Source organism: Scyliorhinus torazame, chromosome 12, assembly GCF_047496885.1.
Source record: "Scyliorhinus torazame isolate Kashiwa2021f chromosome 12, sScyTor2.1, whole genome shotgun sequence".
Lineage (NCBI taxonomy): Eukaryota > Metazoa > Chordata > Chondrichthyes > Carcharhiniformes > Scyliorhinidae > Scyliorhinus > Scyliorhinus torazame.
Genome location: NC_092718.1, coordinates 65,089,652 through 65,104,391, shown reverse-complemented (window position 1 = coordinate 65,104,391; position 14,740 = coordinate 65,089,652). Strand labels below are relative to the sequence as shown.

The 14,740-nt window shown below is 44.8% G+C and overlaps 1 protein-coding gene across 2 annotated transcripts in view; it reads left to right on the top strand.

Annotated features, from left to right (window-relative positions):
• Positions 1–14,740, top strand: part of cers3a (ceramide synthase 3a) — a 127,256-nt gene that overhangs the window by 62,740 nt on the left and 49,776 nt on the right. For both annotated transcript variants that reach the window (XM_072468798.1, XM_072468797.1), the window contains exons 5-6: positions 8,559–8,616; positions 13,941–13,991. In XM_072468798.1, the coding sequence (XP_072324899.1) occupies positions 8,559–8,616; positions 13,941–13,991 (109 nt within the window). The remainder of the gene's footprint in view (positions 1–8,558; positions 8,617–13,940; positions 13,992–14,740) is intronic.

Genomic DNA, 14,740 nt, shown 5'->3' with positions numbered 1-14,740 from the left:
ATACCAAACTCCATGGGCGGGATTCTCCACTCCCACGCCGAAGTGGCTGCGCCGTCGTGAACGCCGTCGAGGTTCACGACGGCGCAGAACGGCCCCGGTCCCGACCGATTCAGGCTCTGACAATGGGCCAGTATCGGGCCCGCGTCATCTACCCGCGCCAGGCCTTGTCGCCCGCGTAAAAGCGGCGCTGCATAGATGACGCGGCCGACGCCGCATAACGGACGTCATCCGCGCATGCGCAGGTTAGCCGGCGCCAACCCGCGCATGCGTGGTTGCCGTCCTCTCTAAGTCCGCCCCGCAAGAAGATGGCGGACGGATCTTGCGGGGCCGCGGAAGGAAGGAGCTCCTCCTTCAGAGAGGACGGCCCGACGATCGGTGGGCACCGATCACGGGCCACCCCACATTTGAGGTGCAGGATCCCCCCTCGCCCCCCCACAGGCCGCCGCCCCAGCGTTCACGCACCGCCCACGACTGCAGCGACCAGGTGTGGACGGCGCCGGGGGGGGAACCGCCGTTTTGGCCTGGCCGCCCGGCCCATCCGGGCCTCAGAATAGCGGGGGTGCCGGAGAATCGCCATTTTCGTTGTCTCCGGCGATTCATCGGCCTGCGGCCCGCGAAACTCAACCGGGCCGTTCCCGCCGCTTGGGAGAATCGCGGGAGGGCATCGGACTGGCGTCCCTGGAAATTTTGGTGGCCCAGGCGATTCTCCCAACCGGCGTGGGAGTGGAGAATCGCGCTCCATGTCTCCTTTTTGATGGTCGAATATTTCTCTTGATGAGTATTTAGTTTTCTGGAAAAATAACCAACAGGTCTTTCCATATCTTCATTGGCTTCTTAAAACAATGTAGTAGCAACACCCACATCACTTGTATCAATGGCGACCTTAAATTGCTTGGCATAATTCGGCATTGCCAAACTGGCACGGTTGTCTTTCCAGTTTTCAGAATGCCGAATTCCTCCTGACATTCTAACATCCAATGAAATTTCCTGATCTTTTTTAAGCAACTGCACTGTTGAAATTTGGCACAAATTTTCTGTAGAAACTCATCATGCCCAGAAAGCTCAGAATCTCTCGTTGATGGTATTGGGACCTCCGCAATAGCTTTCGTTTTAACATTCTGTGGTGCCATCTGACCATGTCCACCTGAATGGCCTAAGAATGTGACTTTCTCAAACTCATTTTTAGTCAGGTCCTGTAGTCAGTCAAACAATTCCTTTAAATGTTCTAAATTCTTCTTCCACTTTTGACTGAACCCCACCAAATCGTCTATGAATATTGCATAATGTATTAGTGCAGAAATGACCTTGTTGGCATATTCTTCACGCCAAATGGCGTAACGTAAAACTGATGCTGACCATTTGGTGTTACAAAAGCCAAAACTTCCGTTGATCTTTCTGATAAAGATACTTGCCAGTATCCTTTTAGTACATCAATTTTGGTAATAAACTTTGCTTGTTCCACCTTTTCAATAAAGTCTTTCAAACGAGGAATAGGATATGAATCTGATTTTGTAACTGCGCTGACTTTCCTATAGTCCACACACACAATTGTTGTGTTCCATCTGGTTTTGGTACCATCACAATAGTTGAGCTTCAATCACTGCAACTCACTCCACAATGATATTATTCTGAAGCATGCTTTCAATCTCCTTTTGTACCAACTTTAGTGGAATGAGTCTATATGAATATTGCTTAATTGGAATAGAATTTCCTACATCTACATCATGTAAAATCACCTTTGTACTTCCTCGTTTGTTCCCACATACAGCTCTATGTGACTGTAATAATGTTTTCAGGTCACTCTGATTTTTCTCTGGAAGGTAACTCAGTAATTTATCCAAATTTCTTATTACTTCCTCATTATCCAATCTATTTCGAGGAATGCCAAATTCAGAATCATCTGGATATATCTCTTCTCCCTGGGTTGTAACTACCAACAAATCCTCCTTTCCTTCGCTATCAAAATACCTTTTGAACATATTAACATGACACACTTTGGGTTTTCCTTCTATCTGGTGTTCTTGGCGCGATCTAATGGAAAGGTTTCTTTTGTGGTGTGTTTTGCTGGGAGTTTCCCGCCGGAACGGCCGGCGAGTTCCCCACTGCTACCTAACAACACGTAGTCACTTTTTTGGGCCCTGGGGAGTTTCTCACCAGTTTAGCCTATATTTAGAATTATTTTCATCACTTGAGGTGTTGAACCCAGAGATCGCGCCGCCAGTCCCTCCCACCCATGGGCAATGTCACCTCCTACACAAATGGACATTACCCGACACCCTCTCAAATGAGGACACCCTGTTACCGGGTCCCTGAGGGCCCCTCCCTTTACAGGCTCCCCATTCCTGGAGCCCCACCCATCACACCCCCAAACCTCTGAGGCCCTTCCTTACCTGCCCTGCACCACCCCCACCCTTCATAACCCCCCACCCTCCTTTCATGGGCATGGCCTCCCTCTGGCCCTGACCCTTGAGAATGGCACCTGGCATTGTTAAGGTGCCAGCCGAGTGGCACCAAGGTGCTCACATTCCAGGGAGTGGGCTAGAGTACCACCCAGAGGCCTCCAATGGTCTGGGAGACCCCCTGGGTGCTGTTTCACCAGGTCGTTTGTGTGGACCAGTACAGAATGATGCCTGGCTGGGGACTCCCTGGAGAGGCTGTCACATGCTGGAGGGCTGGTATATCGTGGGTAAGTAGGCCTTAATAGGTTTAAGGCCTACTTACACGTCTGTAGCTTGGTCCCATTGTGGGCGGGTTCCTGATCCTGACACCACACAGGACTTGGATAGATCCCGCGGGGCATAGTGGCTGCCGGGATACCCAATGGAGACTTCACCCAGTATCTACCTGCCACGCCGCGCTGCCCTTTGTGCGTTACGCGGCCAGTAGATCCCGCCCCTTATCAAATAATTCACCTCATTCAGTTTCCTTTTGATTTGATAAGGCCCCCTAAACCTTGCTTTCAATGGTTCACCTACCACTGGTTATAATACTAATACTTTCTCCCCACTAACAAAAGTACGAGTCTTTGATTTCTTATCCGCTTATTTATTCATCACAAGCTATATGACAATTTTAAATGCTTTCTAGCCAACTCACCATCCCCACTTAGTCTCTCCCTAAAGTCTGACAAGTCGTCCAACCATGTAGTTTCCGAACACTGACTCACCAATTTCCCCTTAATCAATTTAAGTCAGTGATCTTCAAAGTCGGGGGCGTGACCCGCGGGTGAGTCGCAGCCGGCATAGTTAAAAACCAGCTGCTGCTCGCTCCAGTGACTAGCACCATCGGACCCATCCGCAGAGATCCAGCGCCATGGCCTCCCCCTCGGAACTCACCTGTATCTACAGCGTGCTCATCCTGCACCACGACGAGGTCACTGTCGCCGAAGACAAACTCAATGCCCTGATTAAAACAGCTGGTATGACCATTGAGCCTTTCTGGCCTAGTCTGTTTGCCAAGGCATTGGCTAATATTGACGTCAATAGTCTGATCTGCAACGTTGGTGCTTGTAGCAGTGCCCAGCTGCTGCAGCACTTGTTTCCACCGCTGCCCTTGTTGCTGAAATGAAATGAAAATCGCTTATTGTCACAAGTAGGCTTCAAATGAAGTTACTGTGAAAAGCCTCTCGTCGCCACATTCCGGCGCCTGTTCGGGGAGGCTGGTAAGGGAATTGAACCCGTGCTGCTGGCCTGCCATGGTCTGCTTTAAAAGCCAGCTATTTAGCCATGTGCTAAAACAGCCCATATATCTCCACCTTCCTCAGCCCTTTAGGTAAAGTCAAATGCAGCTTTTCTGCCATATCCAAAACTTTAACCACCCTTTGTAAAGCAACCAGAGTGGCCTCTTCCACATCCAGGAAATTCTCTGAAAGAACCATTTTGCCAGTCACTCCCTATTTAAACTGACAAAAGCATCAACACCTGAAAGAAAGCACCAGTTCATCACACTCGCTGTCCTTAAATTCAATAATCCAAAATCAAATTAGGAATTATACTTTTTAATCCTGGTAAAGAGCCCCCAATTTTGTTGTGAAACCAGAATATAAACCCCAAACAATTTTTTTAAATTTGTAAAACTGTGAGGAAAGGATACTTTAGCCCAGGGGTGATGACTCTGACCAATAGGGGGCTTTTATGCTAAAACAAACTTTAATTTAAACAAAGAATTAACCACATTAACATAATAGAAAATAGCATTACAAATATCAGTTAAAAAGCTCTTAAACACAAGGAGAAACAGATTACTTAGTTGTGTAGATGTTGTGAGAGAGTTTCTTTCGAGAGCAGATTTAGTACACTTCTGCTCAACCCAGCAGCATTTGGCAAAACTGCAGTTCAACTTAAAATCCATCTGCCTTGTCAGACTCAAATCCTATGGCAAACTACAGACAGACCTGGCTCCTCCTATTAATTACATCATCTATAGCCCACAAAGATGTCACATGACCTGCATAGCTAGGACTAAATACAACCCCTGATAAAATATCTACTCTCCGGGAAATCTCCAGAAATCATAACAATGTTTCATTAGCCCTCGACAAGTAAATGGTTAGAATGAATCATGATCTCACCTTTTACAACTTCTTAATTACAGCTTTAGCAGACACACAGTCAGAATACCTTAACCTAGGTTGTTTAATATAATAACTTGACCCAGGATTTTAAAAACCTTACTGCAACAGATATAAAATATAATAATTTCTACTTTCATCACATCACTCCCTTAAAAGAATTGAACCAACAAAAGAAACAAATTGTTTCATTTTCGAAAGCCTTTTCGACTTTAAACACTATTCATTATTAAACAATATACCGTAACTCAGGTTTTTAAAACATTACTGCAACAGATATAAAATATGGTATATAACAATTTCTACATTAATCACAGGAGGAAAAATATTTAATTTCCTCTGTCGTTTAGTGCAGTATTCTTCAAACTTTTATTCCGGGGACCCATTTTTACTAACGGGCCAACCTTCGCGACCCATGCTGGCCGGCCTTCACGACCCACGCCGGCCGACCTGCGCGACCCACCATTTTCTCTTGCCTTGTTTGCTGCTGACAAAAATGGAGGAAATGGTTTTGGGTCCCTTTGGCCCTCGTACACAATGGAATCTGTTGGATGAAGGTGAAGCCTTCCGGTGTCTGAAAGTATGGAGTCTCCATCTGTCCAAAGTTCTGCATTTTTTTCCTTTTAAAATTTAATCAAATAAACCCCCCCCCCGAACTTGTATTCATTTTATTTTTATTTTTTTCATTTATTTTATTCATTTTTTTTTACAAGTTCGGGGGTTTTTTTTTGTTAAAATTTTAAAAGGAAAAAAATGCAGAACTTTGGACAGATGGAGACTCCATACTTTCCGACAGTGGAAGGCTTCACCTTCATCCAACAGATTCCATTGTGTACGAGGGCCAAAGGGACCCAAAACCAATAATTTTGAAACCATTACATAAACTCTTCTGCCAGAAGAAAACGTGCAAGTGGCTGGATCAATGCAGTAATGCTTTCGTCCAAGCCAATGAAGCTTTACTTATATCTGACATCCTCACCCACTTTTTGATCCATGTTACCCTTAGCTTGTGATGCATCTCCTTAAAGTGTAGGAGTGATGGTCTCTCAAATCATGCCATTAGGTGAAGATAGTTCCATTGCTTTTTCTTCTCGAACCTGGAGCAAAGCTGAAAGTATCTGTGCCCAGATTGAAAGGGAAACATTGGGGACAATTTTCGGAGTAAAGAAATTCCATCAGTTTTTGTATGTGAGAGAGTTCACATTGTTGACGGACCATCATCCATTAACCACCATTTTTGGACCACATGGGAATTCCACCACTTGCCACAAGTAGAATGCAAAGACAGAAGTTGCTTTTGGCTGCACATACTTATACTACTAAGTACCGACAGACAAGTCTACATGGTAATGTGGATGGATTTTCACGATTACCACTGTCAGGTAGTTTGTCAGACTGCTCAAATGAGAATATCTTCTTCTTTCAACAAATAGACAACACACCAGGCACTTCTAAACAAGTGCGGAAACACACTCGGAACAATCCGATACTCTCAGAAGTGTTGGATATGGTATTACGAGGGAAGACTTCGGAACTAGCACCTGACCTGAAACCCGATCACTCCAGGAGATTTGAGCTGTCGGTGCAGTCAGGATGTCTTCCATGGGGGCTCGGAGTGATTATACCGCCATCATTGAGGAAACGCATGTTACAGAAGCTACATGAGGGCCATTGCGGAGTTGTACACATGAAGGAAATAGCGAGAAGTTATTTCGGGTGCTTTGGATTGGATACAGAAATTGAAGAGAACACTACAAGATGTTTTTGTGTGAAGGTAAGAAACCTGCCACCCTTTGCACTACTGCATCCATGGGAATGGCCTGAAAAGGCTTGGCAATGCGCATGGAGATTTTGCAGGACCTTATGAAGGATATTAATTCTTGGTAATGGTCAATGCTCACACCACGGGACTCGATGTCACTGTGATTAAATCTACCTCACTGTAGAAGGCTATAGAGAAGCTAGGAGAAGTGTTTACTCATTCCCTGAACAACTGGTAAGCGACAACGCACCTCAATTTGTGTCGTTCGCAAGTTTCTCACAAGAGACTGGCATTCAACATGTAAAGTCTGCACCGTACCACCCAGCTACTAATGGACTAGCAGAACGTTTCATCCAAACTATGAAACATACCTTGAGAGCAACCAGAGAACAAGGTTCATTGAACAAACATCATGACAAGTTCCTACTGGTGTATAGGAAAACCGCACACTCCACGACCAAGACCTTTCCTGCATTATTGATGATGAAAAGACAATTACTCTCCCACTCAATTTGTTGAAACCTCCAAAAACTGAAAAGATCATTCAACAGCAAAGCACGTACAAATGGAATGGCGGGAAAGCAAGGTAAAACATAGAATTTTCCATTAAGGAGAAGGGGTTTTGGCTCAGAGTTACTCCACGGGGGAGAAATAGCTTCCAGCCACAATCCTTGCACAGACTGGACCAGTCTCTTAACCAGACCAGAAATATCTGGAGGTGACATGTAGACCAGTTGCTGGCTGGAAGAAAGAAATCAGGGCCTGCAGAAAATCTAGGTTGAACCCTACAAAGTCATGACTTGACTTCTTTTCACAACCCGAACATCAACGGACACTGATCAGATACAGGGACAACCTCTAGTTCCTACATCAATGCCAGTTCAACCTTTCCAAGAGGGACGATGTTCAGACTGTCTGACTTATTGACTGTTGTTCATGTTGAACTTATTTAAACTTGTTGGGGATGTTCAATTTAAGGGGGAATGAAATTTGCATTAATTCTTATTAGCTCTAGTGAAGCTCTGTTGTATTAATGTATTCACCAGAAGTGATGTCGTACGTCCTGGCACAGAAAACAGAGCGAGAAGAAACAGACATATAAGAGATTGCAAACTGCAAATAAAAATCCCTTGTTTTAAACTTCTATTCTTCCGAGTATTACACCTCCAAAACACGACAGTTAGATTGTGCAGTTATTGATTACAGTGAGATGGACAGAAAAAATGTGTTGAAGGTAAACACGAGGGAGAAGAAATAGAGGATATGTTGATGGAGTGCGATGAAGAGTGGGAAGAGATTTGTGTGAAACATTAACGTCAGCATTCACAAGTTGGGTTGATGTTCCGTATATTCTATAGATTACATTCTCAGTCCCATCCAAACAGAAGCCATGTTCTGTTCAAACTAATAAAATAAACATATAAATAATAAATTTGTAGCCAGGTAAAAGTTGGAATCTCCATTAGAGAAGCGAATGCTGCCAATGTAGCAGTAACCAAGGAGGAAGTGAGGAGATTTGATAGGATCAAATTGGGGGCGCTCAAAGTAGGGAAGTCACCTGATTGCAGAAAGGAGGGGAGACGGATCAGGGGGAGGGAGGGGGAGACGGATGGGGGAGATGGATCAGGGAGGGAGGGAAGTCGATTGGGAGATTGGGAAAGGAAGACAGATGGGGGGGTGGGGAGGGGACTGATTGGTCTCATGAGGGAGTCTGATGGGGGGGGGGGAGGGGGGGGATGGGAGAGGGAAACCAGCACCTCAACTTTAATGCTGCTGTTTCTGCTGTGTGGCAGGTGTTAATTGTACCCTTCCCAATGCACCCCCCTCCCCCTGTCTCTCCCAATGGTATCTGCACCACAGCCTTTCTGAGGAAAAAAACACCGTTTTGACTGCAGTGATGTTCCCTGATACCCTAAGTGTCTGCAGCCTTTCCTGTTGCTGATTTTCAGCATCCACAGCCAGGCAGAGCAGAGAAACCTTCCTCCTGGGGCTCTGTGTTCTTGGGTCCCCATTAGGGGCATGATCTCGGTATGTCACACTGATATAACTGCCCAAAGGATAACAGACAGGGCTGTAGGGGTGGGCCATTGGGACAGTAGTGTAAAAGAGCCAGTAGTGGACCGAATGACCTCCTCCTGTGCAGTGTAAATGATGTGTGCTTTCTCATTGCTGTCAGCCTGGTTTGGGAGAGAAATTGTTTGACGATATAAGTGGTTTGTTTTCTAGCTGGCGATGTACATTTTATCTCCTGGCGTTTACTGGTGGTGTTGCTGTCCTCATTGATGTGAGTAATTTCACGGCATCCTTTGTTAATAACTTCATATTATTGAGTTTTAGCCACGTTTAACTTTGATACATAAGAGCAATTTTAACCTTGTCCCAGGCAGCAACTAGACAGGACTGGAGTTGATTCTCCCAGTGTGTTCCTGCCTCCCTGGAATCTCAGCCCGAAGGTTATTCAGCTCCATTAGCAGTCAACCTCCCTCACCAGGTACAAAAATAATTGGAAATTTTGGCACAGATTCTGGTTTTCCAACCTGAACTCTGATCGGGAAATGCCCACTCTCTCCACATTAATGAAGCTCTGTGAACTCCCTTCAATAAAGGTACTCACAAATTTTCATTTCTCAAGCCGACGTGTACCCGATGTATAGGACGGACACCAAACCTTTGACAAACTATGGTTGGCATAGCAGCCAGTTTTTATTGTAACCTTACTGCCCAGAGAACCCCTACGTTTTGTGGGCTACAAGAGTCAGTCTTGCAAGCAGTCTCCGCTCTATGTTACACAATGCCATATTACTGAACTCAGCACTGACCATAGTAAATGGGAGCAGGAGGGGGCCGTTCGGCCCTTCGTACCTGCTCCGCCATTCACTATGATCATATTGATCATCCAACTCAATAACTGTTCCTGCTTTCCCCTTGCACCCTTTGATCCCTTTAGCCTCGAGCTTAAGTAATTGCTCTTGAAAACATGCAATATTTTGGCCTCAACTACTTCCTGTGGTAACGAATTCCACAGGCCAACCACTCTGGGTGAAGAAATATTTTCTCATTCCCGTCCTAAATGGTCGACCCCGTATCTTCAGACTGTGACCCTTGGTTCTGGACACCCCACCATTGGGAATATCGTTCCTGCATCTACCCTGTCTAGTCCTGTTAGAATTGTATATATTTCTATGAGATCCCTCCTCATTCTTTTTTAAAATAAATTTAGGGTACCCAATTATTGTTTTTCCAATTAAGGGGCAATTTAGCATAGCCAATCCACCTACCCTGCACATCTTTGGGTTATGGGGGTGAAACCCACGCAGACATTGGGAGAATGTGCAAACTCCACACAGACAGTGGCCCGGGGCCGGGATCGAACCTGGGTCTTGCAGTGCTAACCACTGCAACACCGTGCCGTCCAACATCCTCATTCTTCTGAACTCCAAAGAATATAATCCTAACTGGGCGGCCCAGTAGCACAGTGGTTAGCACTGTTGCTTCACAGCGCCAGGGACCGGGGTTCGATTCCCGGCTTAGGTCACTGTCTGTGCGGAGTCTGCACGTTTTCCCCATATCTGCGTGGGTTTCCTCCGGGTGCTCCAGTTTCCTCCCACAAGTCCCGAAAGACGTGCTTGTTGGGTGAATTGGACATTCTCGCTCCTGTGTATCCAAGCAGATGCAGGAGTGTGGCGACTAGAGGACTTTCACAGTAATTTCATTGCAGTGTTAATGCAAGCCTACTTGTGACACTAATAAAGATAATTATTATTATTAACCACTCACTCTCTCCTCATGTGTCAGCCCCACCAGCCCAGGAATAAGTCTTGCAAATCTTCGCTGCACTCCTTCTGGAGCAAGAACATCCTTCTTCGGTTAGCACGGCGGCACAGTGGTTAGCACTGCTGCCTTACGGCGCCGAGGTCCCAGGTTCGATCTCGGCTCTGGGTCACTTTCCGTATGGAGTTTACACATTCTCCCCGTGTTTACGTGGGTTTCGCCCCCACAACCCAAAGATGTGCAAAGTAGGTGGATTGGCCATGCTAAATTGCCCCTTAATTGGAAAAAATGAATTGGGTACTCTAAATTAATTTTAAAAATTTAAATTTTAAAAAACTGAACATCTTTCTTCAGATAAGGAGACCAAAACTATGCACACTATTCCAGGTGTAGTCTCACCAAGGCCCTGTATAATTGCAGCATGCCATCCCTGACCCTCTCGCTATTAAGGCCAACGTACTATTTGCCTTCTTCACTGCCTGCTGCACCTGCATGCTTACTTACAATGACTGATGTACGAGGACATCCAGGTCTCGTTGCACATTTTCCTCTCAATCTACAGTCATTCAGATAATAATCTGCCTCCTTGTTTTTGCTACCAAAGTGGATAACCTCATATTTATCCAAATTATACTGCATCTGCTATGCCTACTCACTCAACTTGTCCAAATCACACTGAAGGATCTTTGCATCCTCCACAAAGTTCACCCTCCCACCCAGATTTGTGTCATGGGGATATTTGGAGATATTACATTTAATTCCCTCATCTAAATCATTAATATATATTGTGAATAGCTGGAGTCATAGCATTGATCCCTGCGGTACCCCACTAGCCAGTTGGAAAAAGACCCATTTATTCCTACTTTGTTTCCTGTCTGCTAACCAGTTTTCTATCTATCTCAATACACTAACCCCAATCTCATGCACTTTAATTTTACATGCTAAACTTTTCTGAAAGTCAAAATAAACCACTGGCTTCCCCATATCAACTCTACTAGTTGGATCCTCGAAGAATTCTAATTGATTTGTCAAGCATGATTTCCCTTTCATACATCCATGTTGACTCTGTCCAATCCTGCCAGTGCTTTCCAAGTAGTCTGCTATTAAATCTTTTATGAAGGACTCTAGCATTTCCCCACTGCCAATGTCAGGCTGACTGGTGTATAATTCCCTGTTTTCTCTCTACCTCCCTTTTTAAATAGTGGGGTTTCATTAGCTACGTCCAATCTGTAGGAACTGTTCCAGCGTCTATAGAATCTTGGAAGATGACCACCAATGCACCCATTATTTCTAGAGCCACTTCAGTGTTCTGGTCCCCAAAACTGATTTCGTTCATTTCCTCCCTCTCACTAAACCCTGTGTTTCCCAACATTTCTGGTATGTTATTTGTGTCCTCCTCTATGAAGACAGAAACAAAGTATGTATTTAGTTGTTCAGCTATTTCTTTGTTCCCCATTATAAGTTCAACTGTTTCTGATTGTAAGGGCCCTACATTTATCTTCACCTATCTTTTTCTCTTCACATACCTGTAGAAGCTTTTACAGTCAGTTTTTATGCTTCCATTTAAGCTTACTCTTGTACTCTACATTCCCCTTCTTAATCAACCCCTTTTCCTCCTTTTCTGAATTCCAATCCTCAGGTCTGCTGTTTTTTCTGGCCAATTTGTATGCCTCTTCCTTGGATCTCATACTATCTCCAATTTCCCTTGTAAGCCATGTTTTGGCCACCTTTCCTGTTTTATTATTACACCAGACAAGAATATACAATTGTTGCAGTTCACCCATGCGCTCTTCAAGTAACATTCCCCAATCCATCTTAGTCAACTCTCAACTCACACCATTGTAGTTTCCTTTATTAAGATTCAAGACCCTAGTCTCAGAATCAACTATGTCACTCTTCATCTTGATGAAGAATTTTATCGTATTATGGTCGCTTATCCCCAAGGGATCTCGCACAACTAGATTGCCAATTATTTCTTTCCCATTACACAATACCAAGTCGAAGATGGCCTGTTCTCTGGTTGGTTCCTCAAAATATTGGTCCAGCAAACCATCCCGTATGCACTCCAGGAATTCCTCCGCTATGGCATTGTTGCTAATTTGATTTGCCCTATCTATTAAATACAATGCAATTAAAGTCACCCATAATTACGGGTGTTGTTTTATCGCATGCATCTCAAATTTCCTCTTTAATGCCATCCCCAGCATCACAATTACAGTTTGGGGGTTTATATACAACCCCCGCTAACGTTTTATGCCTCATAGTGTTTTTCAGTTCCTCCCATACATCGCCAGAGCTGATATGCTTCCTCTTTAACCACCAATACAAACCCAACACTTTTTCCTTTATGACTGTCCTTCGTAAATACTTAATACCCTTGGATGCTCGGTTCCCATCCCTGGTCTCCTTGCAGCCATGCCTTTGGAATCCTGACCATATCATACCCATTTGCGTCTACTTGCATGATTAATTCATCCACTTTTAATGCGCGCAGCATTCGCCATAGGCACAGAGCCTTGAGGCTTGAGTTTTTAACATTCATTGTCCTGTTCCCATTATTTTTCACTGTGGCCCTGTTTGATTCTGACCCTTGATTTCTCTGCCCATCACTTTTTTTATTCCCCTTTCTGTCTCTAGCTCTGTCATCACTTTTCTCATTCCCATTTCTGTCTTCAGTTCTTGTCCGCGTTTCACCCTCACCTGATTCCTTGAATAGGTTCCCATCCCCCTCCCATTTTAGTTTAAACCCTGTCCAAGCACTCTAGCAAATACTCCCCCTAGGACTGAGCCCCAATCTTGCCTGGGTGTAAACCGTCCAGTTTGTACAGGTCCCACCTCCCCCAGAATTGGCCTCAATGTCCCAAGAATCTAAAACCTTCATTCTCACACCATTTCTTCAGCCACGGAAATGTTAAAAGGGATGATCATAAGTTTGCCAATGAAATGAGATTTATAGAAGGAGAGGTAGGTGGAAGGTCTTGGGGTGGGGTTCTGGAGCATGGGGTTTAGATCGTTCAAGGCTGGCTAGTCAATAGTGAGGTGAATGGGGTGGATGGATACAAGGCATCTCTGCTATACTCGTGTCCTTGAGATGGAACTGGCTGAGAGAAGCAGGAAAAGACAGTCTATAATAAATTGGCACACCAGGTACATCATCAGGTTTTCCTATACTCCACATCACAGTCTAGAAATCTGATCGTGCTGTACCATTTTACACCCATACAATGGACGCCCAGGAATCCAACATGGTGGGTGGCGAATGTGCACTCATGTCACCGTGTTTGATCGAGCTGCCCAGTCAGCCTCTGAGGTGCATGCCTGGAACATTTAAAGACCTCATAATATTTACATTTAATCCCTTTTGTGAAATTGAGTTCATTCTTTGGTCTTTATTCAATTTCTGTCACATTTAACAGCGGTGACTTTCATTCCTACGTTAAAGGCGTTATAGAGATGTAAGGTTCTGTTTTTATTGTATACATTGATTTAGCTAAATCCAGATTAGTTTGGTCAAGTTGGTCTCCATTGCTGTGAGAATGTAAAACCTGGTTTCACCCAGTCGCTACGGGCGATATAGAAATAGACGCGAGCTCCCCAAACTTGCTGTTGCATTATGCCAAGAAAGAACAATGGCTGTGATTTCAACTCATTAACTGGCTGGAAAGATGTGGGATATTCCGAGGAAGTGGCAGGTGTTACAGAATTACTGGTTCTTTATTTCTCTGTTATTTTGATTGTAAAGAAAGGATTTGATTATATTGTTTACTCTGTCTTGATGAAGGTTATTGAAGTGTTTGGTTAATGATGCCCATGCTGTGTTTTCCTATTCTATTGTAGAAGCCATGGTTCCACGACACATGGGAGGTGTGGGTAGGCTATCCTAAACAGGTGAGTTTACTCTTAAGTGCTTAACTTTTAACTGTGTGCTTCCTGCCCACTTTGTATTGGCAATTGTCAAAGATTCAGCAAGCCTAATCTCAGCTCTGCTCTCAGTGCAATTAGCATCAAAGGTGTTTGTCATACATCTCTCAGCAGTCCCTCAGGACCAAGGAAGACTTGCTTCCACTCTGGTTTGATGGGTTCTGAGAATGCTGATCAGTCCAATGCCTAGTCTACAGTCTCTGCCATGTGTGGGGCATGTGGTCCTTGAAGTGTGGGGTAAATAGTTTGTGTGGGAGCTTGTGCGCTCCATCTCATGCTTCGACTTCGCCTCTGTATGCTCCAGAAGTCTCTCAATGTGTTTGGTGCCTTCCCGAATGAACCCTCTACATTTTGTTCAGTCACAAGCCAGCGTTTCCCATGAGTCAGCGGCGGATGTTTGACCGCTTCATGGATGCTTCGAGGACGTCCGAAAGTGTTCACCCCGTCTTCATGGGAGTCTCCTGCTGTGACCAAGCTCCGAGTGGAGCAGTTGCTTTGAGAATCTGATATACACATGACATATCCTGCCTAGCGGAGCTGAATTAGAATGGTTAGTGCCTCGATATGGGTTTGGGAGAGGATCCTGCTGTTGGACCGCCTTGAGGCCGTAGATAGCTACCAGGAGGTCTGCAACACTGGCTGTTTTGCCGATATTATGACCTGCAGACACTGCCGAGAAACTCAACCATCTCTCAACCCTCCTTAGAAACTGAGGA